A 26,061-nucleotide genomic window follows, 5' to 3' on the forward strand; every position below is an offset into this window, starting at 1 on the left:
GTTTAGACTTCATTTATGAGACTTTTCACGAAAGGTTTTGACCACTTTGTCATCTCATTTGTAAAACAAAAAATAAGCAAGGATTAATACATTATAATTTTTATTACCTGTGAAGTTAATGTATAGGTAGATAAAGCCAGTGATTTGTTCCACAACAGCTATAATCATTAACTTGGTCCAGTAAGCCTTATTTGTGTGAGATGTCCTTACTCAAAATGAAAATCCCAATGAAGATAATGAGAGTACTTTTGGAATGAAAGGTTCCAGAGCTGATCCTTAATTAAAGTCCCTTTTAAAAATGTCATTCTGGAAATATTGCTCTTACATTTACACTGTAAGAGACATGAAGAGTCAGTGAAGGTTAATTGCTTTGAAACTGTATTTGTAGCCTTCTTAACTAGACTCTGAACTAGAAATTTCAAACTATCTTTCTGTGGATAGCAAAGCACAGCAAAGCTAACTGTTGTCTGAAGAAAGGCCTCAAATTAGTGCAAATTCAACCAAGAAAAAACTACCAATGAATTCCTGTTCATACATTCTCTTTGGTAATTTTGCAGGTTGTACAAACCCTTTAAGGGTAAATTTAGCTCTTGAATCTTTGAAAACACATTTGAAAGAAAAGTGGGTTTACTTTTCTTGTTTTATTTTACTTTATATATTTTGGAAAAGCAAACGGCAGGAAAAGGCTATTTTCTGCTTTACTGGCAAGATATACAAGCTGAAAGCTGAACACCCATGGTCTGGTGACAAAGCTACAAAGGGAGGATGGATGCATGCACAGATCCATGTGTGTCTTTGCACCATAGGATCCACAGACACTGAAACATTTGATGTCTGACACTCACCATATCTAAAAGTACCTTCTGCTGGAAGCAGTACAAACTAAGAGCACAGATGTTGTTAGAAGGAGTAATCTCTATGTGAGTAGTGTACTCTTTGGCACAGGAAAAATGCCCAACCTTCTGTATGCCCAGGTAAATCACTGAGCCAACAGCCAACCTATTATTGGCTGAGGCAATAGCAGGTTTTTGGCTCATTTAACATAGATAAAATAAATCACCAGCTGTAGTACCAGCAACAAGGCAAGCCTGCAGTATTCCCCTGAGAATAGTACCACACATTTATCTACTTTTTTTGTTTGAAAATGGGTATATTATTAGCACTTGTCAATTTTCATTTTCCTTGACTTTTAAGGCTGCAGCTGACTGTCTTGTTTATGTAAAAGGACATTTTTATTAATGGTTAACTGGCGTTTTTCATAACATATGCCTAAACCAGGGTGACTTTGGAATGAAGAATGTTGTAGTGGCTCTCTCTGTTTCCAAACTGGCACTACAGCCTCAAAACTGCCAAAGTAAAATAGTCACGGAAGTGCTGAATCTCTCCTCTACCTTCCTCTGCCCTTGCCTCCAGATCAGTCTTCCCCCCAGATCACTTCTTAATTTAAATTGGTTCACTCAGAAATATTCATCTGAGATAGAAGGAGCCTTATGTATTTTTCAGGGATGCCCTTCTTCATTCTATTTGTCAGGCAATTAAAACGTTCAGAAGCAGAGAGAATCAAAAAACCCATTGCAGGGCATGTCCAAGTTTGGAAGCACGGAGATTAGTTTGAGGGCAGCATTTACAAAACCATGGTTCCTCATTTATAAAAAGCCATTTACAAATGTATGGTTACTATACTGTAGGTATATTTAAACAGCAGAACGACCATCCTGGTACAAAACAAGTAAGTGTCCATGCAGCCCTGTGCCATGTCTCCAGTTGCAGCAGCTCCCCGATCTATCCATGAATTTGGGGTAAGGTGGCTCAGGGGAATATGGGCACAGATCATCTTGGTAGAGATGGGGTTTGTTAAGGTCAATTTGAACATCACAAAAAGCTTGAAAAGTAGGTCCCCCCTGAGAGACACACATCTTGGAAATCTGGAAAAAATACAAGACTCATGTACCACAAGGGAACATAATACAAATGAGAATCACTCCATTCACCTCTGGTATGTAGGGCCATTTTTGCTTAATTAATCAAGTTACTATCCCAGTCCTCCTAATTGAGTAAATATTTAATCTGATTTTCACAAAGTAATAAATATTTAAGTGGTTATTCAGTTATATATTAGATTAATATTTAATCAGAGAGTTTATTGCCTTTGAAAGAAAAAACAAAGGGGAAAATAGCTCCTGATATAGAGCTCGAAATCTCTAAACAGCAATTAACATATTTTCCTAGCTAGTGTACAGTTATCTAAGAAATTGCAGCTGATTGCTACTGTTACTATTCCCAAGTGACCAGCAGCTGACTACATAAAATAACTAAGATGTAGTAGAAGAACAACTAAGTATGTCTGATGGTAAACATTTTTCACGTATTGTGCATTCTTGTAACTGATAATTTTCTGAAGAAATGCTTTGGTATAAACACGGCCTTTTCCAAGTTGTGGCTGCAGAAAAGAGACACTACTCAGCAATCTATCTTGAAAATTATCATTTTGTATTCCACACAATTAAAAAAAAATAGTGCCTGGCAGAACTTCTTTCCTCCAAAAAGAGATTTCCTATTACTTAAGAAATAAGATGAATTTTGGTCTTCTCTTGTACTGACAACTTTGTGATATACCCTATGAAGTATGCCACAATCCCTTAAAAAGAAAACCTGAAGCCACACTGCAAAAGCTATAGGCACATCTCACAGATGTTATTCTTGCATTCTCTTCTTTGCCTGTTTTGGAGGAAGGACAGATGGCTAGCTGTGCCTCTTAAAACAAAACTTTTTTTTTTTTTTTTTTTTTGAAAAGCTAACCTTTCTCCACATCTGGCTTTTTTCCATCTGGGTGAGAAAGAAAAATGCAAGAAAGAAAAAGACCATTGATATGATCTACTAAAATTGCACACACTCACTGTACATCAATATTTGAAAAATATTAATTCCTATGGAAATAAGGTCTGGTCAGGTTTTTTTCTTAATTATTTTCCTCCCCAGACACAGAATTGTAAATATTGCCAGTTATTTGTCTTTCCATGCTTTTAAAAGAAGCCATCACAAATGAAAACTGTACTCAGATCATGTTATAAAATCTGTATCAGACTGGGGCCCGCTATGTGGAAAATGTGGCTAGATTACAAAAGATAAACTGCCCGTTCTCTGGTGATGTGAAAGACATCTGAAGCTATGAAGAAAGAAAGAAATAAGGAACTTTAGACCCAAATTGCGATATTTGGACAGAATCAAACACAGCCAAGCTGATATGAATACTTAAAGAAAAATATTTTAGAAAATGAAAAGCACATAAAACTGGGAAAAAAGGAAGAACTTGGCAGCCTCCAGGTAGGACATATGGCAAAATCTACTGTGAGGCCATGGGGATCTTATCTGAGAACTAAGAATGTGGAGTTTTATGCTTCCAAGATGGTTGTAATTGTGAGTGATTTACTTCATGGTCATTAAGCATGTCTTGGATAAACGGTGATTTATGACAACACAGAAATCTGAAATATTTTCAACTGTGAAAAATACATATCTTGCTCTCCAGAAATAGTTGTACAATAGCCAGAAATATCCTCGTTAGTGTAATTAAAAGACTGATTATATATTTTAGGCTCCTGTGGGCATTCCTCAAAGAACAGTTGAATGTACTTCCCACTCATCTCCTCCTTTCACTTAGGATTCTAGATTTGCAGGAAAGTTTTATGTCTTTTACTCTAAACTTAAAATTCAAAATTTGTACATAAGTTCTGACAAAAAGCAGACACTAGTGACATTTTTCAGCTACCACCTTAATACTGTGCAAAAGGACTAAAAGCCTTGCATTTATTCTGCATTCTCTGAGGACTTCAAGAACTGAGTGAGTTACAAACATTTTATTTGCTCAAAAAATATCCATATATTCAATGAAAAGTCTTAACACTGAGGTCAGCCAGCTGAGCATTGGTGCAGTACAGGGACGCCTCCTGTCCTGTACCTGTTCTCTCTGAATCAATTTTGGCACAACTGTGTGATGGAAGAAGATGCAGAGTCACATCTAGAGGCCCAAGAGCAGGAAAGAGATTGTCACTATTCTAGCCTACAGGATGATGTACTTGTTAAAGACTGAACTCCACAAGTAACTACCCATGACATTTATGTAGCTTCCAGTACAATTTCATTGTATTACAATACGGTATGGTAAGAGCACTCTAGCAAAACTTTAACTGTCCCAAATACAAAAATGTATGGACTTTTCTTACCACTGAAAAAATGCAAGCTAAATTATCATAATGTTACTGTAGATAGCAATTCTTTTCAGCATCTCAAGAATTTCTGTGATTATCTTCGGGTCTCTGGGTTAAAAATTGAAATATCTGCATGCAGCTCACTAGACAAATATTGAACAAGTCATTGTATTTCCAAATTCTAGTGAAACAAAACAAGACAGGCTGACACGGGCAACAGAGTGAAGCATGATAGGAGCACCACTGCTGTCAGAGCCAGCACCTTTTGGGAGAAGGAGGCCAACTCAGCCAACATTTTCTAAGTCTCACACACACAAAAAAGGAAGACTACACACAGAAAGCTAAGCAGAAAATGTCAGGCCTGCCAGGGAGTAAAGTTTCCAAGTCTGCAATGACGTTAAAGAAGCGCCAAACAGCAGCAGGAGTGTTAATGAAACTAACACTACTTAATAAACTGCTCCTGCCAGTTTACCAACACAAACATGAGCAAGGCAGAAGAATGGAAAAAAAAATATTCTGGTTCATATATGCCAATTCTCCTTTCAGCCACAGAAAACCTTTCAAAACAAACCACCAACCCCTTTCCTACGTGCAGTAATTTTAAGGGAAGTTAGCAGTTAATATTGCTGGCAATAAAAACATTAATGCTGACATCCCAATTTATTAATTTTTTTATTATCACTGGTCTAGTCTGAAACTAATATGCACCTACTCTTCCTCTTGCAGGGCACAATAACTGACCCATCTCTGTGTCACACAGACTTCTATTGAAATTTCCTTAGAGTTTTGCACCTGTTCTTGTTTTTCTGCTGTATTTGGAAAGATGCCATTTGTGGCAGAGGTTTATTTTATTCGTTCTTATTGCAGCTAGTAAATCAAATCCCTGAAAAAATATTCACTAGGTATTTCAGATCTTTATCAACCTGGCTTCTCCTTGAATAAAACCACATATTTCAGATTTTTGAGTGACCTGTAATTCATACTGTGTCTTTTAGTATCCTCATCAGTGTTGCCTATTTTTTGTGGTTTTGCTCTCAGTCAACAATTTTTTCCCGTATTACAAACACTGTAGTTACCCATAAGACATCCAAAATTTGACACCTCTTGAATTCCATATGAGTTCTGAAGGTTATGTGGGGCTTTCTCTGTTCTGCATTTTGCAAGTGAATAAAGGCTTCTGTGACATTTGTGCAACACTGATGCTGTTGGTATGCTTGGAAAAGTGTCACTGATAGGTCTAAACCCTGCCATTTTGCAAGCACTTTTGCATCCATAAAAGTGAAAGAGAAATTCAATCAAATTGACATTTCCTATTTTCTTTAGAGTTCTGTTTGCTCTACAGTCGTAACTAGGAATGAAATACGAGTATCAGTATTTCAGCCATCAGTGATGAAGGACTAATTTTGATTATGCCAAAGACATAGAAATGCTGAGAAAAGAAGTTCGAATCACATCTTTAAGTGGAAAAGATCAGCTGCAATTCTGACCTGAGAGAAAATAGCCATTTGACTACTTTAGGGACATAATTGAAATTCCAGTGAATTAAAAGGAACTTTCCCATTGATTTCCTTTAGCTTTGAGCCAGACCTTTAATTAATAGAAATGCGGACTTGCTATCTCTCCCTTTTTAGTGAAAAACGACTAATATGAAGGCACTAGTCCTTAAGACATGAACTAAGAAATCAATTTTTTCCAAGGTGAATCCAGAAGGCAAAGTTTTCATCTTGCAATTGAGATATGATAGAATACTCACTGATGTATCCTTTGTTGGCTGAATGGAGCAGTATAGCAGTCATTCTCCTCCAGATCTGGCAGTGTTTCCTTGTCCAGTTTCATTGGCTTTCTGGGTAACCATCCTCGGAACCTGCTTATCTGTTTCTCGATCCTGCAGCACATGATAAGCATGAGCATTTGAGATAATGGTTTTTTTCACTACATTATGAAGCACATGTTGTCAAACCAGGCCACCTAGTATTTACAACTAGAAAAGGCGCAATGTCTTTTGACTTTTTTTGAGGCAGACCAAATTATACAAGCTGAACTTGATTATTAATAATGAGCTTTCTGCAGAGGAGCATTTATTTTGTCTCAACAGAAAAGCAATGCTGATGGTACATGCTAAGCCTTAGTAAGCCCAGTGAGTGCTTGTCATGTCTCTAAAACTTTATTTCTCAGATTTTCAGTTAGCTTAAAATTCAGGCTTAACTGATACTAGATTTTTGCCCTCTAAACATTAGAACAGATTGTGACAAAGATTTTTGGCAGCTAAACCCCAGCAAGTTACATCCCGTTAGTACTCTCTGTATGGATTCTTACCTTGTGATTGATGCTATTTAAAAATGGGCTGCTTTGTTCATTTCATTCAACTGTAGTTTCTTGCAATACTACAACCTCCATGAAACCAGAACCCTGGTTTCAGGTGACTGCTATGCAGCTTGTTACATTTGGAAGGTGAAAGCAAACAACGATTGATCTGGAGAAACGGCAGATTTAACTACAAGTGCACTCATGCAAAGATACACAGTGAAATGAAGGGAAGAATCAGAGCTCATTGGAGAAGACAATCTAAACCAAATTCTAGAATGTTATAATGAAAAACACCTAAGAAAGCTAAGATGTGTGTAGCACAATGACCCCTACTCTCTCAGAAGTTCCTAGCAACTCCAAGTCCTAACCACTGATCCCTGCAAGAATCACAGACTACAAATTGTGGAGTGTGGCCATACTTCAGTCACTGGATGAACGTTTCCAGAATGTTTTTTAAAGGGCAAGAATTGACTTCCTTTGAACTGAAAGTTCAGTTCTGAACAAAGCTCAAGGACTGGAAATATGGTTGGGGGTTTTTTGTTTGTTTTGTGTTGTTGTTTTGGTTGTTTTGACAGAGCCAACGTAAGGACTCTATGACCAACAAACGCTGATACCTCTTCACAGTCAGTTTGAGGGAGGAAAACCCGTACCCAGGCAGCTGAATGTATGGGGAAGGAATGTGAAAATGCTACATACTTTCATTTAAAATACGTATAGTGTTTCCTGGAATATCCAGCCTTCTCCCACCAGGTATTTTTATCTCAGATAAGGAAGCTAAAGCTCATTTTTAAACATGAGCACATTTCAAAATTGTACCTAAATCAGCTGTACTTGTTTTGGTCCCATTTGTGCATTTCCAATCTGGAACAGCATGATGGGGTGAGGGGTGTTGGATGTTGCATGCGTGTGCAAATTTATCATCAGGACTGTTTGGAAAAACTGTAATATGTATGTAAACATAATAGAAGATTTACGCTTAATTAATCACAAACTGTCCATGGGCAGTGTTTGCACTGACCCAGCAGTCTGGAGCACAGGAGGAGGTAGTTTGCAAATGTCTGTGCTGAATGCAAGTGAGATGTCAGATCCCAGGGCTCTAAAGAGCCTGACCAATTGTAACTCTCCAGCTGCAGCATCCAGCCTGACAGCCTTGAGCTAGTCTGTCTAGCCACTGATAGAAATGCCAAGGGAAAGTAAGTTCTCTACAGGAAAATCCCTGTCTTCTGGTCTCTGTTTTTTCCTCTGAAAATTCCATAAGCCCTGTGTTACTGTACATTCAGCAGGCTTAGTGTGTCTGGGTATGAAAAAGGCAGGAGGAATCAGGAAGAGGGTTTTTCTAAATATGCTGTTCCATTATTGTTAATTAAAGTCGTTTGAATCCTCTAAGCTATTAACACCCCTGCCCATCTGCAGTCTTTTCCCATTCATGCTGGAAGTCAATGTGCACATATGAGATACTGCCTACTGCAGGTTTATCACACCCCACAAGCACAGCACAAAGGGACCGAGTGCTTTCCCCACTTAACAGCAATGCATTATTCATGCTGGCTTCTCACTGAGTGTACCCAGAATTTGAGTGGTTTGCCATTCCCAAGACTCAGATTACTTGGCATGCTCAGTCAGCCTGCTGGCAAACGGGTCTGAGAAGGTTGCAAAACCTTACTGCAAAGCACAGAACATGCAGTACAGCCTTCTGCAGGGAAAACAACGCCCCCTAGTTAATTCCTTGGGAAAAAAAAAGGACCAGATTTTAAAATTTATTCCAGCTCATTCCAACAGTGCCATCAGTCAGCAGTGCAAGTTTCATATGGTACAGGAGCATCTTGCAAAAGGAAAAAGCTGAAAGAGTGGTGTTGGTGCTAACAAACACAGACACACAGTGTTAAAAATCCATTTTTTTATCATTTCTTCATGGCTAATCCATGCCTCATTTTCCCCATACTCAGCTGAACAGGGGAAGGTGGGTTGGAAAGCGGTGTGACCTACCCAGGAACAATGGAGTGCATGGAGTGATGTAGAGGGAGCTGCTTCACAGTGTCTCAGAGTCTCTCCCACTCCAATCCTGCCCTAGCTCTCCAAACCTAGTTTTACTCAGCACCCTCTTCCTAAAGATACATATTGTGTTTAACTCACACAAAGTGTTTCTCAAATAATTTTAAAGAAACTGTTTTCTCACCATAAAGTGGGGTAGGGATAGAACTGTTTTTCAAAGGAAAGTTAGGAAAATTAAAAAAGAATTTTTAATTGAGACTGATTTTTATGAGTGGGTCAGCTTTCATAGACCTTTATGCATATTGTGGTGCTAGCTATTGTATTAGTTTAGTTTTTAACCACGATGCAGGTGCTGTATAGATACCTGATACCTGTCCTTTCCTTTAAAGTAGAGGAGTTTTGTAATTTGAAGTTTTGAGATCACTAGAATTTTTCAGAGAGAAAATACAAGTCAGGTTTACAAATAGCAAGAGACCTGCTCTGAGCTTTGCCTTATGACTAAACCCCTCTCTAAAATAAATTCTGCCTGAATGTCAATATAATGTTGGTATTAATTAAAAAAATGGACAAAGGCTTCAAGTACTTTAATCTACACTGAACTAGGAGTAGAGGAAATAGATACTTTTATTGAAACCATATATCTAAGTTTCATGTAAGTTAAAAAAAAGCTGAATATGTTTTCTTTCTTCCCCCCTGGGGCTATTCAGTTACAACTTTTCTGCCTCAAGTAGCTATTTATAGATCTGAACATAAAAATGGAATTTAGCCAAGTGTTCTCATCACTCAGGAACTAAGTACCAGAAAAAGGATCATACCTCTTCCCATACTGACTTCAAATTGCATCCTGACTCGTAAGAAAATGAACATGAAGCAGAACTTCATATAATACATATAAATGATAGAACCTTCACCTTCTCCTTCCTATCTATTTCTTTAGTCAAAGCAGTCATATCTTCTTTAAAGTCAAGACCAATTCCAAAGCTAATGGCCACTATAGTATCTATTGTAAGGTGGGAATGGAAAGTGGGGCAGCATCAACATTTGTGTGCATCTGTTACCCTGTGCCAAAGAGGGATAAAATGTCTCAACTCTGCAAAGTGCTCATTTGGTGCTTACTAACATGAAAAGGCAAATTCTATAATGTGATATCAATGCTGGTACTGTCAAGTCACCAGCATGCCGAGACATAACTTAATATACAAAATGCTTTTTAATATGCTCATACTGCAGAGTGATCATCCCATGGATGTAAATGTATCAATGTTATGTGCAAAATGGTATGGCTGTTTATTCCAAAATGCAGATTTTTCAAATTTAATTCTTCTCTCTTAGAGGTTCTTGGCAATATTTCCACTGACCTCAGTAAATCAGTAGATCAGGTGCTAGACCCCTTTGAAAACTGCATCAACAGTACCATGGCATTAAATGTCACATACAGTGAGATAGATAAATGTAGATATATAAATGATCTGGTTTTTGCCAAGCCTGTATAATTTTTAGGCATTTTGGAGATATTTTTGTTTAATTTTCCAAGGTATCAAGAAGAAAATACAAACTGCTGCAGGGAAAGAGTTTCATTGCAGCAAGTCAGACATAAACTGGGCATCAAGTGTAACCTTAAAGATATTAATAATTGAGTGAAAACACTTCAAAGATTCTTGGAAAATACGTATCTCTTAAGCTCGGTTCTTTGCCTTCCTATCTACCAACAAAGTACTAAGCATCTCCATAGAGGAAGCAATAAATAAATAATGCCATCACTATTACAAGTAAGCAAGGTTCATGGAAATGAACCTGTAACAGTGGTACTCTAACCCCAAGAAACTCCCTAATGAACTACATGAAAAGAAGGAGGTGCAGCATTTGTACTAACATACTTCTATTTCTTTAAAGACTGTGAGATGCAACTTCTCTTGGGTTTTTTTTGCAGATGTCCTAGTGTGTAATCACTCCCTTTATCCTTTCTACAAACACAAATGATAAACTTTTCCTTCCAGCTTGACTTTAACTGTTATTTTTGTTCCTGGGTCCAAATGAACATAAACTCAACTGGCATAAGAATTGTACTCACCTATTCATGAACTTGTATCGGCGGTGCAGGTAATAGATTTTTCTCCTGGAAGAACAGCAAAAATGAAGCCAGTCGAGAAGAAAACCCATCGTCAGTTACAGTATGAACTAGCAAGGAAGGAAAGGAGATTGAAGACAGAAGCCTGTAAGAGGTGGAGGAAGAGACTAAAAGAGAGATTAACAGAACTGTCACAGGAAGCCACACAAACACTGGTGGCATTTGAACTGCTAGAAGGTCATCATTTTTCCATTGCCTCCTCCTTTTCTGCTATTTGTCATGTGTGAAAGATGGAGATCCAAAGATGTTTCTATTTCAGAGAAGTTCATGAACTGTTGCAGGAATTCTTTAGGACTGACACAAATATGGATAAAGTATCTGACATCTACTAATGAATTATTAAGGCTGCATTTGGGGAAACACAAGGGGGATTTACTTAGAAAAGCCAGGAAAGCTGTATCTAATGCAGCACTATGCTGTAACACATGCAGTACCAAGCGGGGTCGGTGGTTGCTGTTGGGATAACATCCCTAGAAACAGAATATAGGCTACACAAGCAAATGCACATGTGCTCAGCACCCCGCCAAGTGTTCAGCACTCCCTCTGCCCCTCATACAGGCTGGTTTCTGTTGTCAGTGCAATAAGCTGTGTGTGAGAGCAAATGATGAGCAAGTGAGCAGACAAGGGAACACGAACAGGCACATGCTGAACCCACTCCCAGCCTGCCTCCTGACCAGCTCTGCAGTGCAGAGCAGCCCCTAACCACCATGTGTAGATCCAGGACAGAGTCCACCTCCTGTCCCTCTCCAGTGCTGGCAGCTCTTGTTCTTCTCATAGATGGCTATCATACCACAGCTGTCAGGATCTGACACTGCCTTCAGCACAGAGACCACATCTTCATGAGAGTTAAGAAAATCTGAGGGTTCTTGAGTGTGGATTTGGGACTCATACTCCTTACTGGAAGAACTGGGTGCCTGACCAAACTCTGATTTCCCCCTCCAGAGGCTGACATTGTCATCCACTGAAGGTCATTGTTAAATCAAGGTGGTTTCTGTGTATTCTGAGAGGCTCCATTGTGTGATGCAGAACTGCAGCACTTTTGGAAAATGAAGGCTTACACCACACATGCTCTAAATATTGTAGCAGATGTAGTGTAGGAATGCTGTTAGTGCCTTGGAAGCAAGTCCTCTAAAATAAGACAGCACTGATGCTTTATAAATGATAAACAAATTTGGTTAGTATTCCAAGTTAATTTTCAGAACTTTTTGACATTTTTGTTATCAGAGTCCATATCATGCTGGTGAGGTAGAATTTTCTAAACTATTTCATGTTGGCCAGCGTTCTTTGGTTAGTGTTATTTATCTTGCTCTAGTCAGCAGGTACAGAGAAAGGTCAAAGCTAAGTGTTTCTGAGGATGCCATCCACTTCTTGATTTCTCTTCTAATGTTCAGAGGTATCCACCACTTTGTCACTCCTGCTTTGAAACACCAAGGATTTCCTCCAGTGATGCATGGACCTTGCACAATTCCAGCCTGAATAATCAGGAGCAATAAACAATCAGCAGCACTTAAAACAAGGGCTTAGACAAAGGCATCTGGAAACATACCATCTAGACTTGTGGACATGTCGTAAAATTTTTTGAAATGATAAACTGTACTGTTGTTTTTAGAATGAAATTGAAGAGCGTGCCCAGCAGTCACTAGTGAATTACCATGATTTCCTGTTAACAATGCTGTAATAATTCTCTTTCTATGGATGTGGAAAGAATGAAGCCATGATCCTGAAGCAGGTCAAGAAACCCTCAGTATTTTCAAAGCTTTCTATATAATCTGTGTGACGCAGACTTTGCTATCTGCTAAGTGATCAGGATAGAAAAAGCTGCTTCATGACTAAATTCAGAGTTCCTGGTGTATTTCTGAATCATGAGACCTTACTCATTTGCTAGAGCAGGTCCATCTCAAGGAATGCCACAGAAGTCAGAGAAGGCACACTTTTTGCCTAACCCATTGTTTCTAGAACACTTTAAAAAAAGAATATTACTATCCTGCAATGAATTGTGATTGCTTTTGGAATTTTCTCTTTAGCACTAAAAGCGTAAGGAAGAACAGTTGAAGATTTGCTGTGAAAATGAAAACAAAATAAATACAAAATAAGGCTGCAATTTTGTCATTTATACATCCCCAGTTTTCCTTCTGAGCTCTCTATTGCTGCGCGGTGTCTCATACCAGAGGCATTTTTCATACTTAGGTAAGAAAAAATGGAAGGAATCCTACAAAGGCACCAGCTCACTATTCTGGGTCTGATCCTTTTCTTGTTCAGGAGTAATTCCATTAAAATTAATGGAGCTTTATGTTACAAACCCTGCTAAGTGAAAGAAGAATCAAGGCCTTTCAGTTCATGGGTTGTGGTCAGTTCCAGTGGAAGTCTTTATGCTACTTTAAAAGTTCTGATAACCAACAGAGTAAATACGGTATTTTACATAGAAAATTTCATAGACCAACATGCAAATAATATTTAATCAATTATAAAAATAGTCTGAATTTCAACGTGGAATTAATCTGGTTATCAGTAGCATTTAATATAATTTCTCTACTTTCTCAGCAGAAAAAAGCATTTATTGCTTAAATCGTTTTCCTATTAGATGGGATACTTATTTATACGTATTCATGTAATACTAATTCCATACTGTACAAGCAACTTACAGGTGCATACCAGATACGTCAAACAGACATGCACTTTCTGTGCTGCCTTACGTACCTGGATCTTCTTGACCTCCCATTGATTTCAATAAAATGTCCATTTAAAAAACAGCAGCGCACAAGTATGCAGGGGGCTCCAGCACTGAAGGGGTTAAAGGGCCTAAGGACAGAACACCCCATGAAAACAGCTGCACTGCTACAGCCCATCTCAAACCAGTATTGTACTGAAATTGTAGGCTTTAACAATAAACAGCAATGAACATGGTATCTAAGGAACTCCATTTATATTTTCTAAAGGTGTGTGGCATCTTATAGAAGAGCTTTTCTATAGGCATTTTGGTGTTATTATCACATTTACTTTACAGTATAGTGTGGCTTTGGAGGTTGAGACAAAATACAACTACACCTACCTGAAAGGCATTCTTACATTCATTAGTTCAGCATATTTGCCCAGGACCTCCCAGGGGGCGTGCAGTTTCACAAAGATGATGTCACTGTTTGTTAGGGATGACTGCAAAAGAAAAACAATACAGCCACCAGGGCTTACTATTTCAAATAAAAAAGAAAGAAATCATAGTCAGTGGTCAATGTGATGTGTCACCCTTCCCAATTCCTGATTCTTCCTCAAATGTTGTATCAATATTTTGTCAACTCATTTTTCTTCTGCTCTCCTGAAAGCCATGCTGTGACTCCCTTCTGGCCTGCATGTGCTTCCTTTACATGGAAAAGAGGACATGGAGGGCAGACAGATGCATCCATGGGTTAGCTGACTGTACATAACATGAAGAGAACTTTATGCAGGGCATGCACATCAGCATGGCTGCTACCTAACAGGAAGCTGTCTGGCAAAGACAGGAGGATGTGTAGCAAAGAGGAGAAAAGGAGGAATTTAGCTCTGTTTGCACTCAGGAGGAGACACAGTGCTCTACAAGACAAGTGCTCTACAGCAGGTTTGGCTGAAGCTGATGTGAGAACACAGAGAGCCACATGATAATACTGGAAGATGAAATGTTCAAATTCTAATGAATAAAAATGAATTGTTCATAAAGTTACATACAATACAATTTTAGACAAACAAGTGGATGATATTCCAAGAAATAGGCAGAGGTGTACTTAGTATGAGAAAAGGAAAGTATGACGACAGAAAACCAGGCAAGAAAATTGCTAGTTAGCTTTGGGGAGGGTTCCTCTGTTTTTTAGACATTGTCTTTTATTCAGTGTTGCTCACATAAATTCTTGGTTAATTGTTGCTCACAATAATTCTTGGTTACAACTTAGGAGGAACTCTTAAATCTAGTATTGCTTATCTGGAAACTACTGTGACTGTATGGGTGGGAGGCTGACATTTTTACTTTTTACACTCTCCATCCACTATCCTGATAGATGCTGAAATTACTGAATTTGCATGTCCATGTCCTCAGAGTAGCTAAAAAATTATTACTAGTTTGTGACATGATAGGAATGCAATCTCCAACAGTTAAGATATATATAGATTTTCTTTAGCTCATCAAAAAAAACCCAAAAACCAAAAAACCAAACCAATCCAAAACAAACCAAAACAAACAACAACAAAAATCCCAAAACAAAAACAAAGGAAAAAACCCCCCTCAAAAACCCAAACCCCCAACCCAATGACTATAGAGTTAACATTTTTAAACAAATATAGTATTGGACCATAATGGAGACAGAGAAATATTTGTACTCAAAGTACTAATGGGCTGCAAAAATGGATTTAACATATAAAGGAATGAGTGACTTTCTGGTGCTAAAAACTGAAGGAAAAAAATCTTCTTTGCAGATGAATTGCTGAAAAATATTTCAATACAAAATGATAGAACAGCAACAAAATGCCCCCAAGAGACTTGCTTCAGAGACAATGAATTCACTTGCATTCTTTCCACTGAATTTAATGGATTCTAATTTAGGCTTTAATGATGTTTTTCTTTATAGGTACATTTCAAAAATTAGCTTTTATTTTCCCATGAGACTTCAGCAAGTAGATACCACAAAACCAAAACTAAATTCTGTTACTCTAAAAATCTCCTGCAAACTGCTCTCTCAAAGGTGAGGTTAAGTCAGCAGTGGATTGGCAGTTTTATCATAAACAACTTGGATTAAAAAACAAAAAAGAGCAAAATCTACCAAAACTCAAAAGAACCATCTAAGAAGCCCAGTATACAGAAAGAAACTACAGTACTGATACACCAATAAAAACTGAGAAATTGGGGAAATTTATTAAAAACAGCTTATAAACTTAGTGATGGCTGTTAAACAGGAAGTTTATAGATATTTTCCAGCACATTGTAGTTTAAGCCGTACTAGATATGGGAGCCAAACATGACTTGTGAAGATGCTGTTTCACAAGTGAACATTATTTAAATGCAGTACCTTACGTGTTACATGTTTTCATGCAGAAACATGAAAAATTTCCAAATAGTTATCACAACACAGATGTTTAAAGAGTATTTTTCTACTCAATATCTTGCAGTGTTAGCACATCAAAATGTTTTCAAAACGATAATCAGCTTTGCCAACAGAAGATCTAACCAACAGAAAATCTAATCAAAATATATTTGGCAGGCTCAGTTATATTCAGAAAAAAAGAAATAATAATACTAAATTATTCATATGAAAATCCCTTTCTCTTGGGTTTGCTCATGTTAAACGTTCATAAAGGAAAGCACTAAGCAAGGCTGGGAAAAACACGACTGGAAAGAGAATAAAAAATCCAGATGGAGGATGAATTGAATGAAATGTCACATTCACCTAATCTAAGGAGTAAATAGCTAACCAAAATATCTGGAAAAAAGATAGCATGAAGACCATCTTCCTTACAAAAATACTTTAGTGAATGGAATCTCCTAAACTCTCATGGTTAGGTTAGTATTTAGACTCAATTTCCTTCATCTTATAAATGTTTCCACTGAGACTAGAGGAGCATTCTTTTGTTGTAATTGACTTTCAAGGTTTGGTTCGTTAAATGATTTGGAGAAGTAAACTCAATTTCACATTATGGGAACATGCAAACAAAAATCAATGTAACATTACTCCCCTTGGAAACTTAAATAAGACAACTATTGACATGAGCAATCTGCTATAAAGTGATGTCCAGATGACGAAGAAAGAAAAGCAGAGGAATTAAGGGGGCAGACCAATGAGATAAAACACTTAGCAAACACAGAAATGGAATAAATGTTTGGAATTGACCTATCCATAAAGGATTTTCTTCTGGTCACTAACAACTTTCTTGGTGGTCTTCAGAATAGTGTAAAGCCAGGGAGACAAGAGACTTAGCAGAATCAGACAACTGTACTCATCTAGGGTGGAAGGGACCTCTAGGGTTCACCTGGGTTAAGCCTCTGGCTAAGGCGGGGTTAACTTAGATCAGCCTGCTCAGACAGGGGCTTGTCCCATTGAGTAGTGAATATCTCCACAGGCAGAGATTTCACAACCTTTGGGCAACCCACTGACTGAAACTGGCTCGAGAAAAGAATATTTTCTATTGAAGAACTGCTCTCTTCCCTCATAGAGAAATCTTGGCTTAAAACTACCACTTTCTAGACTTGTTTTTCCTTAAAAACCCCTTATTTATTACAAGAACTGTATTTAATTGTGTTCTCATTGAGAGGCTGTAGCAAGGCTTATTTAGTTTGATTGAACCATAATCTTCGAAATAGGTTTGTACGGTAGAATTCAGATCATCAGAGTCTGGGTTACAGACAGTTAAAATACATCATGGCTTCACTGACAAACATCATTAGTACTGTATCATTGCTGCCAGTCCTCGAATACAGGCAGTACTATAGGTCCACATATTATAGACCTGCCCTTCTGGCAAGGCTACCTTTCCATTTTACCATTAAGTTTACGAAGCCATTGCTATTTCCCAAGGACATCCAATCAACCACAAACAGATTTAAAAACAAAGCCACATTTTCTTCTCCAGTGTCACTGTATAAGGAGTGGAAGAGACTAAAGCATGGGCCATTTAGGTAACTCCAAAAGCAGAAACACCTGCTTTGATGAGTTACAGTCATCAACGAGGTGGAGGAAAGTTTGTAAGGGTCAGGTTGTCATTCTCCTCCTAAAGCAGGCACAGAGTGGTGCTAACTGCTGGTTAAGTCCCGGCTACTGAGCTCCCATGTATTCCTGCAAGCATTCTAATGCCTTTTGATGGCAGGATTTAAATATATACATATATATATACATATATATATTCATTGTTGACCTGACTCTGCTCATCCTGAACTTATCATTGTTAGTCTGAATAGAAGCAGAGTATGCTGACATGGAATGTCTCTTGAAAAGCCCTTATTTTGCTGTATTTGCAGGCTGCTTTCCAGGATCAAGGCTAAAGATTAGCCTTGTCTTTTGTCAAAAACCTTCTTAAACATTCTCCTCCGCCTAGCTAATTTTAGTTCATTATCAATAATATTGTCAAGTCATTTCAAGACAAAAGCAGATGTAGGTACACACCTCAATACAAGCATTTCTTAAGTCTGAAAGTTAAGAAATTTGAGAAAACCTATTCACAGTATATAACCTTGAAGAAGGATAAAATCACAGTGTCTCCAGTTGAATGGTGCCATTGTTTATTTACCTTGAGCTTACTAGGCAGGTTTTCATTCATGTATGCAAAACAATAGGGCAAAAAAAAGTCAGGATCCATTAAGGTGTTTTCCCCATAATTATTTAAGAGCAAATTACTCAAGTCTGGGTCTCTCTTCACGTTTAAAAGCCTTCCTCATAAAAGTAAAATGAAATAAGTAAGACTTTGAAACAGATTCAACAACTAGAATTAATGTTACCTACTTTAGGAAGATCCTATAAGGCAAGTAAAAAAGCCAGAACAGAAACAGTTCTCTACATTTTGGCAAATATAGCTAATTTCTGGTAAGACCATAATGCAGGCAAAAACAGAAAAGGAGACAAAACCAACATACTTCCTCTAGTAACAATTCTCTCTGTAATCTAGCTCTGCATGATGTCTGAGTGCAGAGTAGTAAATAGTAACTACCACGGGTTCCACTGTTTTTGAGAATTACTTAACAGCACAGATTGATTTGCCATGTGGAGTGAATTAAGTGGAAAAACAAAACCCAGTAAATTTTAGTTGATTAAACTGTTCTTCCTCTGCAAAACCAAAGTAAATGTAAATTCACAGGGGTAATTCCAAAGAACTGGAAAAATAGAAGGTGTATTCTGCCAATACTTTTCCAGTGCATACATTACCACTGGGCAATTATTTAGATACTGTCAATATATGTCTGGTTTCAGGGAAAATATTGCATACTCACAAACTTCAGCCTCCACATTCATGCTTCTGAGGAACCTAATGAATAACAGTGCCAATATCTTTCACACATGTGCTTTCAATCAAAGCACAGGTTTAGTGAAAAGGAGAATATATTGTTCACATTTTAATTAGGATATTAAGAAGCCTTTGACTTGCTAGAAAGTGTAGAGCAAAAGCAGTGAGGATGAAAATAAGAATAAAAAAGATAGCCTTACCTAAAATATAGGAAGCTGTTGATAAAAGCAATTTTGACCTGAGGACACTGACATGTGAAATGTAGAATAACTTGATGTAAGGAGACAGAGGTACGTGATTACAATTCAGAATGATTTTTATGTGAAATCTCATGACAAAATGTGATGATGAAGTAAAGCTTTGTTTTTACTTTGTAAAGTACTTCAGAGGTTCTGCTTCAGTGGAGTTAGTAATGCAGGCAGGTGGCTGCTTACTGCCAGCATTCTGGCAATGTGTCATCTAATCCAGCTCAGAGCAGGTGTCATAGTTACAGTGCTTAATTTCTGGCAGCATTTGACAGGATCTCCGTTCTGGAACAGAACAAGGGGAAATGCTTGCAAATGCCCTTCTACGTAGACAAAACATATGTGAGTGGAAGGACAGCTTCAAGAACAGGGCAGGTTACTTGAGTAGAAGTAAAATGCAAATACTATCTCACCACTGCTCCAATTTACTGCGCAATGATGACCTCACAATCTGCAGTAGAGAAGCACAAATTCCTTTAAGATAAGAAACGACATCAGAAGGAGGTCTTTAATTCCAACTAATGCCATCTAAATCTGCAGAATAGATCTTACAGTAAGGCAACTTAGTTGTAGTAAATCAACCATGGAAACAATATCCTCTGACTTGGACTGCACTTCTGAGAGAAAAGATTTAGAAATACCTGCAGCATGACTGTCTTAATGGAAAAGTTTGATCTGACTGTGAGGTAATGATAAAACATTTCTTGATAATTCCATCAGCAAATACTGAATGAATACAGGTTTAACCCATATGGGTAAGATCTCTGTGACAAAATAGCTAATAATATGGAATTTATCTGACAAATATCTTTTAATTCCTCTGGACTGGAAAATTACTATAAACTTGTGAACTCATTATTTGCAGATTTAAAAATGCAGATAGCTAAAATCTCTGGGCAGAATAATGCATTGTTACTTAGGAAAACAGTATTTGACATTGTCTCTTTACATGAAACATCAGTTATGGGCTCCAATTTTAGATTAAAAAATTTAATACTTTATAGAGTGGTAGTTGAGATCATCAAATCTTTTTGACTGTTCTATTGGCCAAAGAAAGGCCTCTTAAATACATTCTTTTCTTTTGGCATCACAGGCCACTAAAAATATATCACACAATTGTACTACATTTTATAAGGCAGCTTCCTTTGTGATTTATCCCAAGTGAAAAATATAAAACTGATATTTTTCCAATATGGATTTATTTCTTATTAACCATTTTTTGAAGTGGAAAATACTTACATTTAATGAATTGTCTATTAAATATTCATGTTTCCTTTTAGAGGCTTATTGGAAAAACATTACTTTAGTAAAGAAAAAGGCGTTTTATTTTTTGTCCAACAGCTAATTTCACAAACATAATAATCAAACACACAAAAAGTGCAGGCAGGCTTATGATAGCTTTTTCATATGACTAACCTAGAGAAAACTGAATAAGCTGCTTATTGCATCATAGAATAATAGAGGCCATCTAGTCAAATCTCCTGCTCTAAGCAGGGACAACCAGAGTGTTTTGTGGGGTCTTGAATATCTCCGTGGCTGGAGACCTTGCAACCCCCCTGGGCACCAGAGGGTCTCTGGACAGAAAGGCCACAGCTGAACTTCCCTGTGGATGCAGAAGTGTTGGCAGCAACCCGAGTTCCGAGCACCTGCCCATGCTCCAGCAGTGTGAAGCTCTTTGGTTGCTCAAGTCCCTCTTCAGAGTCTTGTTTCTCAGATCATATGGTCAAGGAAGACAACAAATACATATATGACTATCAGAGTAGACTCCAAAGTGTTTTCAGTGTCCACACTTTCCAGGATGCAGTGAGCTGTACACCTCTCTGTACACCTCTGTATCTGATGGCACGATTCAAAATTCTTTCTAAAGGGAGACATGCATGAGCTCAACAAGAGCACAGCTGAGGAAGAGACTACTCTTAATGTCACTGTCAGTTCAGTTCAGTCCACATGACACAAGGAAGCCTCAAGTTCTTTAAGCCAGCTACAAATCCACCACATGAGTAATTATAGGCAGAGGTGTTAGCCCATGCCATATGGGAAGCAGTGGGGTAATACACATGCTTGTTAGCATGGCTTGTTATCTCAGGTGCTGTCCCATGCTGACATGACTAGAATACCTACAAAGTCAGCTGGCAACACCTGGGTGGGTTTCTGCACCATGCCTGGCTGTGCAGGACAAACACAAGTCTCTGCTCTGCAGGGAAGTCACAGAAGAGCACTCTGACTGCTCCTTCTCAGACTTAATGCAGGTTCTCATTTTCCAGGGAAAAAGCACCAAAGAAAAACCAAGATCCAGTTAAATGAAGGAGAAAGATGCATGTGAAGAATGTGAATCACTCACAACTCTACCAGTTACAGTTACCCATAAACTCTGCTAGTCTGGGCAAATCAAATGCTTGTTCGCTCGACTCATATATCAATTTTCTGCGCCTTACTTATCTTGCAAGGATTATTAGAACCGGAAAGAGTTTGAGGAGCCATCTTCTGATAATTCATTTCACATTGTTCAAATCATTGCTGCAAAACTTTTCTGCCTGCCTCATCTAAAGGCAGAGACCTGAGCAAGCCATTTTCCCTTCCTTCTTCCCCTTTATACAACCTGTTATACAGTAGTTATATTTCTTTAATAAGATGTGGATTTCTGAGCAATTGCATTCTGTATAGTCTAACTAAGGTACTCAAGTGATCTGATACACTAAAAGCATGTAAACAAAATTTTACAAGGTAAGTTGTCTTGTAAATATGCCAAAGCATATGGTAGAGCAGCCATCTCTTCAGATACAACACCATTACTACATGAAAGGGAAGCTCATTCCAAAGCAAAATATGATGGTGAGAATAGGCTTGATTACTACTATTCCGTTCACGATTCAAATTAAAATTAGAGAAATTGACCTTCTTTTAAATCTCAAGCCATGCTCAGACTGTGTAAGACTTCCCCCAAAAATTAAATACAAAACCCCAAGAGATAAAGGCAAATCCATCTTAATGTGCTGTCTTCAGCAAGCCGCAGTTTCATGTTCATCATAAAAAGAAATCTCATGGTTTAGTGCAGAGTGGAAATTTCTAATAATTGATGGTCTACATGATTTTTCACCTGTCTGCTCTGCTAAGCTCAAAGTTATTTGACCTCTGAATGTAACTAGATCATCTGGTGTTAAAAACCCACACATCATAAACAGAAGAAAAACCCACTTTTCTAAGCAAAGATAGAGTAATTAGAATCTAACTGGAGACAAGATGAAGTTGAAATACACAACGTCTCTAAACTAAGAAGGGAAAATACTGGATCCTTTGTGCACCTCTTTGCAAATCCCTTCATTTGTTGGACATGCTTTAAATGAAACAAGGTTGAGGTATGACAAGGACAAATTATGATTTAGCTTTGGACTGTTCTAATTTGTTGTGATAAAGCAATGCCCATACATGGCACAATGAATTGTCAAGGCAGACGCCTAAACATGAGCTCTTCTATTGATCAATTAATGCTGTTCCCAGTGTGCCTACTGACATAAGGTGCTGGATGAAAACACCTCCTGTATGACACACAAGAGCAGAGCAGCACCAGATGGAGCTTATCTTATGTATCTTAACGGTTCAGATAAATGTGATAGAGAACAGAGATGATTTTCTCTCCTAAGTCAAAGCTCTTACATGCAGATTTAATGAGAGGAGTTGCAGAAAACAAACAAATCTTTCTCGAAAGACAACATCACTATCACATGAGATAACGTTAGTTTTGATCTGATTGCATATGTTGCAAAGTGGTGTTACTAATCCTGAAATTGTCTGCTGAAACCTATTGGGTTTTCAGATCCTTATGATGCTGTGAAATGTAGGCCACAAGTAACACATACACTGGCAAAGAATTCCCCTCTCCAAATTCAGTTGTACCATGGAAACTGTTGTAATGAAGATTCTTTGCTTAATAGACAATAATGTCCTTCTCTAGAGATAAAAAAATATTATTGTCTTTAAGAAGTCCCTAGCTAACAAAAGGCAGCCTGTTCAGCTTACAAAAGCACAAGTCTCTTTTTTATCCATTGACAGATAAATATTTCTAGATTCTTTTTTTTTTCTGATTTTCCATAAGGACTGTGCCTCTCAGAGCTGCAGCAGAGACTTCACAGTCCAAAAGTGAAACAGAAGTTACGAAAGAGTTTTTAGCTCTGTGGTACTATTCAGATCCTTTTATTCAGTGTGAAATTTTGGAGTAGAATTGAAATTCTCATCTATTGTAGCTCTGGAATGAGTATGCTTACAGCAATCTGTTTCTTTCTCTTCTACAGAGAAGTGTAAAAATGTAACATGGAAATAAAATTAAGGTCTCACTTCACTTAATAATCCCAGTTTTTCAAGCTCTTTATAGATGCAGTATTACAGACATTTTCTTCTATTACAAGACTTCCCGACAGGAAAATTATAATTCCACTCGATAATTTTTGATGTAAATCAATATGGATCACACATCAATGGCTCTATAGATAATAATAATAATTCTGCTGAAAGGAATTTTCTTAAAAACACAGCATTTTTGGCCCAATAAATATTATAAAAGATATTTTAAAATTGGGGGAAAATTCCATTAGTGCTACATCACTAGACAACGGGAAAAATTTTGCAAATTGCAGAACACCATCTCAACAAGCCACCTTTTAGGGTACTATAACTGCACATATACCTCAGGCTGTTGTTCCTGCCAAATATTTAAAATAAAACATCCAGCATGTCCAAGAAATGCAGTGTAGAAATATACTTTGCATCATTTGATGCAGCTTTGCAGAGTCACTATAATTCCTTGTGCTATACAAGCACACATACACTGTCATGCATAACCTCTTTGGAATGTCAGAGCAGAGTGGTGAATTGGTTAGGGAAGAAATGATATTAAAATTGTATGGCACATACATCTCCTGGTTCTTGGTAGTAGAGACTGAAAGTTTTGAACTGAATTGTTATCATCACAGTGACACAGCCGGTGAATTTCTTTTCTAAAATAATGTTAATGCCCTCCTGTCCACAATTGCCATATTGCTCTTCAAAAAAGGAAAGAAAAAATAATAAAAATTAACTAATATCTGCAGCATAATATTTTAAAGCAACTCCCCCTTCCCCTTTCTGTGCCTTACACACACATCCAGAAACACAACTGACAAATACCTCTCTCAGTGGTAGATTTGTTTCCTCCTCCAGAATCCCATCTGCATCTGGCTTGCTTATCTCCTAATCAAAGTCACATTTCTCTCATCAGGTTCCTCTCATCACCACAGAAGGCAACTAGTCCTGCCCATAGCTCTGGCTGTGTGTGATGTACAATGGAGGCAGCTCCAATGCCAGATCTCTGCCAATGGCAGCCTCAGGAGCACAACAAATTAGAGATCTCTATTTTTTATAAATTCAGTTTCAAAAAGTAACAGGAAGTCATCTTAACTTTCGAACTGGAGGAACCTTGTATAAAAGGTACATATACAATATTTCCCAAATTACCAAGGGAACAAGAATGTGGGAATTCTTGCTTTGTCCAGATAGTATTTAAGCACAAAATGGGAGAAAAATGAAAGCTTTAAAATATTTTTTTCTGGCAGATTTTAAGTGAAGAGCTCATCTAACACAGGTGTCATTTCCCCTTTAAAATATGAAAGGTTAACAGGAAAATATCAAAATACTAATAAGGAAAGAGTCCTGGGTAACAATTGAGCAACCACCACTGTACATGGGAGGTGGAAAGTGCAGTGACAGCAGCACTGACAAGAAAATAGAAAGTCTAATGTTGGAAATGTCACCAAGTGCCTAAAGTGATGCACTTATCTAACATATGAATATTTTTAATGTATAATGAAGAGCAAAGGAAAATGGGGGAGGGGGAAACCATGCTCTGTGCTTAGGTAAATGGCTTCTCATGTGACAATCTAGTGTCTGACAAACACATTCTTGTAGCACAGAAGATAGAGAGGTGGCTGAGACTTAAATGCAGAAGATCACCATTACAATCAAGAGGAGAAGTCAGCAACAGAAGCCAGACTAGGGTAAGATGCGCAAAGATTAAAAAAAATCAAATTACGAGCATACAGGACTCAAATTCCCTAGTCCTTTATTGTGTGTAGCTATTCAGCTGGGGGGTAAAGTACAGCTTGAATAAGAAATAGATGGATTAATTAAAGAAAGATTGGAGCAGGAAAATAAGAATGATAAAGAGTTTTGGGAAACTTGACCTAGGGGAAAAAGATTGTTTAAAACACAGATGGAATTCAACACACAAAAAATGCTAAGCAGAGACCACAGTAACATTTTAAAAATAAGTAAAAAATAGTTATGAAGAGGAAGAGAATGAACAGCACTCCATTTTCCTTCTCAATCAAACAAGGAATAACTGGATTAAATTGTAGCAAAGGAGGTTTAGGTCAGATCCTATCTAACACCACACTAGATCCTATCTAACCCCATTCTAGGACTTGGCATGTGGGGCTGTAAGGAATATGTGAGTGGCTGATAGCGCATAGTCCAGGATAAAAGGAGAAGCCCTACATTATGCTCTCATGAGGATATTACTGCAATAAATCCTGTCAAGAAGGCAGAAATTGTTCCTTACTTAAACTCTTTGTCCACATCCATCCACACACATTTTGCTTTCATCACGCTAAAGTCGATCAAGAGCTGTTTGATAAAAATAACAGAGAACTCAGACAAAAGTGGTATTAAAAGCATAAGTTTCTTCAAACACATCCAATATCCTTCAGAGGTGATTTTAGGAGTTTTCAACAGTATCTGTATGCAGCACTTACTGTGGAATATGTTATTATTTTACCTAAAATTGCTTTCTGAGATCGTCAGTTTTTATAGGCTTCAAGATCAAAATTTAGCTGCAGAAATACATCTTCCCTTTGTTAGAGGCATACACTCAAAACGACTCAATTTACAAGAGGCTAGGAACTCAAGAGTAACACAATGAAAGAGATCAGTGCTTTTAGATATTGGTAATAGTTTGTTGACAGTGCACAAATTCTAGGTATTTAAGAAAACCTGACACATATTCATGTTCCCATTTTAGTTTTAGGAGTTTTAGGAACTGACTGTGATAATCTCTGAATATGGGATAAGGAATAAAAGTGCAAGTAATGCGTTCACATCCATGTATATCCTGATGAGACCTGAACCAAACTGTGGCCCAGCACTACATCCCAGGCTGTTGATCTAATTTTACTTTTCTGTAGTCACAGGAAATAAAATGCTG

General features: G+C 37.7%; 1 protein-coding gene across 7 annotated transcripts in view; it reads right to left on the minus strand.

Moving 5' to 3' along the window:
• The window catches only part of ANO4 (anoctamin 4), a 177,751-nt gene that overhangs the window by 56,651 nt on the left and 95,039 nt on the right, over positions 1-26,061 (minus strand). For 6 of the 7 annotated variants that reach the window (XM_048301053.1, XM_048301057.1, XM_048301051.1 and 3 more), the window contains 4 exons: positions 13,685-13,785; positions 13,333-13,434; positions 10,579-10,623; positions 5,962-6,093 (listed from right to left, as the gene is read on the minus strand). In XM_048301053.1, the coding sequence (XP_048157010.1) occupies positions 5,962-6,093; positions 10,579-10,623; positions 13,333-13,434; positions 13,685-13,785 (380 nt within the window). The remainder of the gene's footprint in view (positions 1-5,961; positions 6,094-10,578; positions 10,624-13,332; positions 13,435-13,684; positions 13,786-26,061) is intronic. The other variant, XM_048301055.1, reaches the window with a different exon arrangement.

The sequence above is a fragment of the Corvus hawaiiensis genome, chromosome 4 (assembly GCF_020740725.1).
Source record: "Corvus hawaiiensis isolate bCorHaw1 chromosome 4, bCorHaw1.pri.cur, whole genome shotgun sequence".
Lineage (NCBI taxonomy): Eukaryota > Metazoa > Chordata > Aves > Passeriformes > Corvidae > Corvus > Corvus hawaiiensis.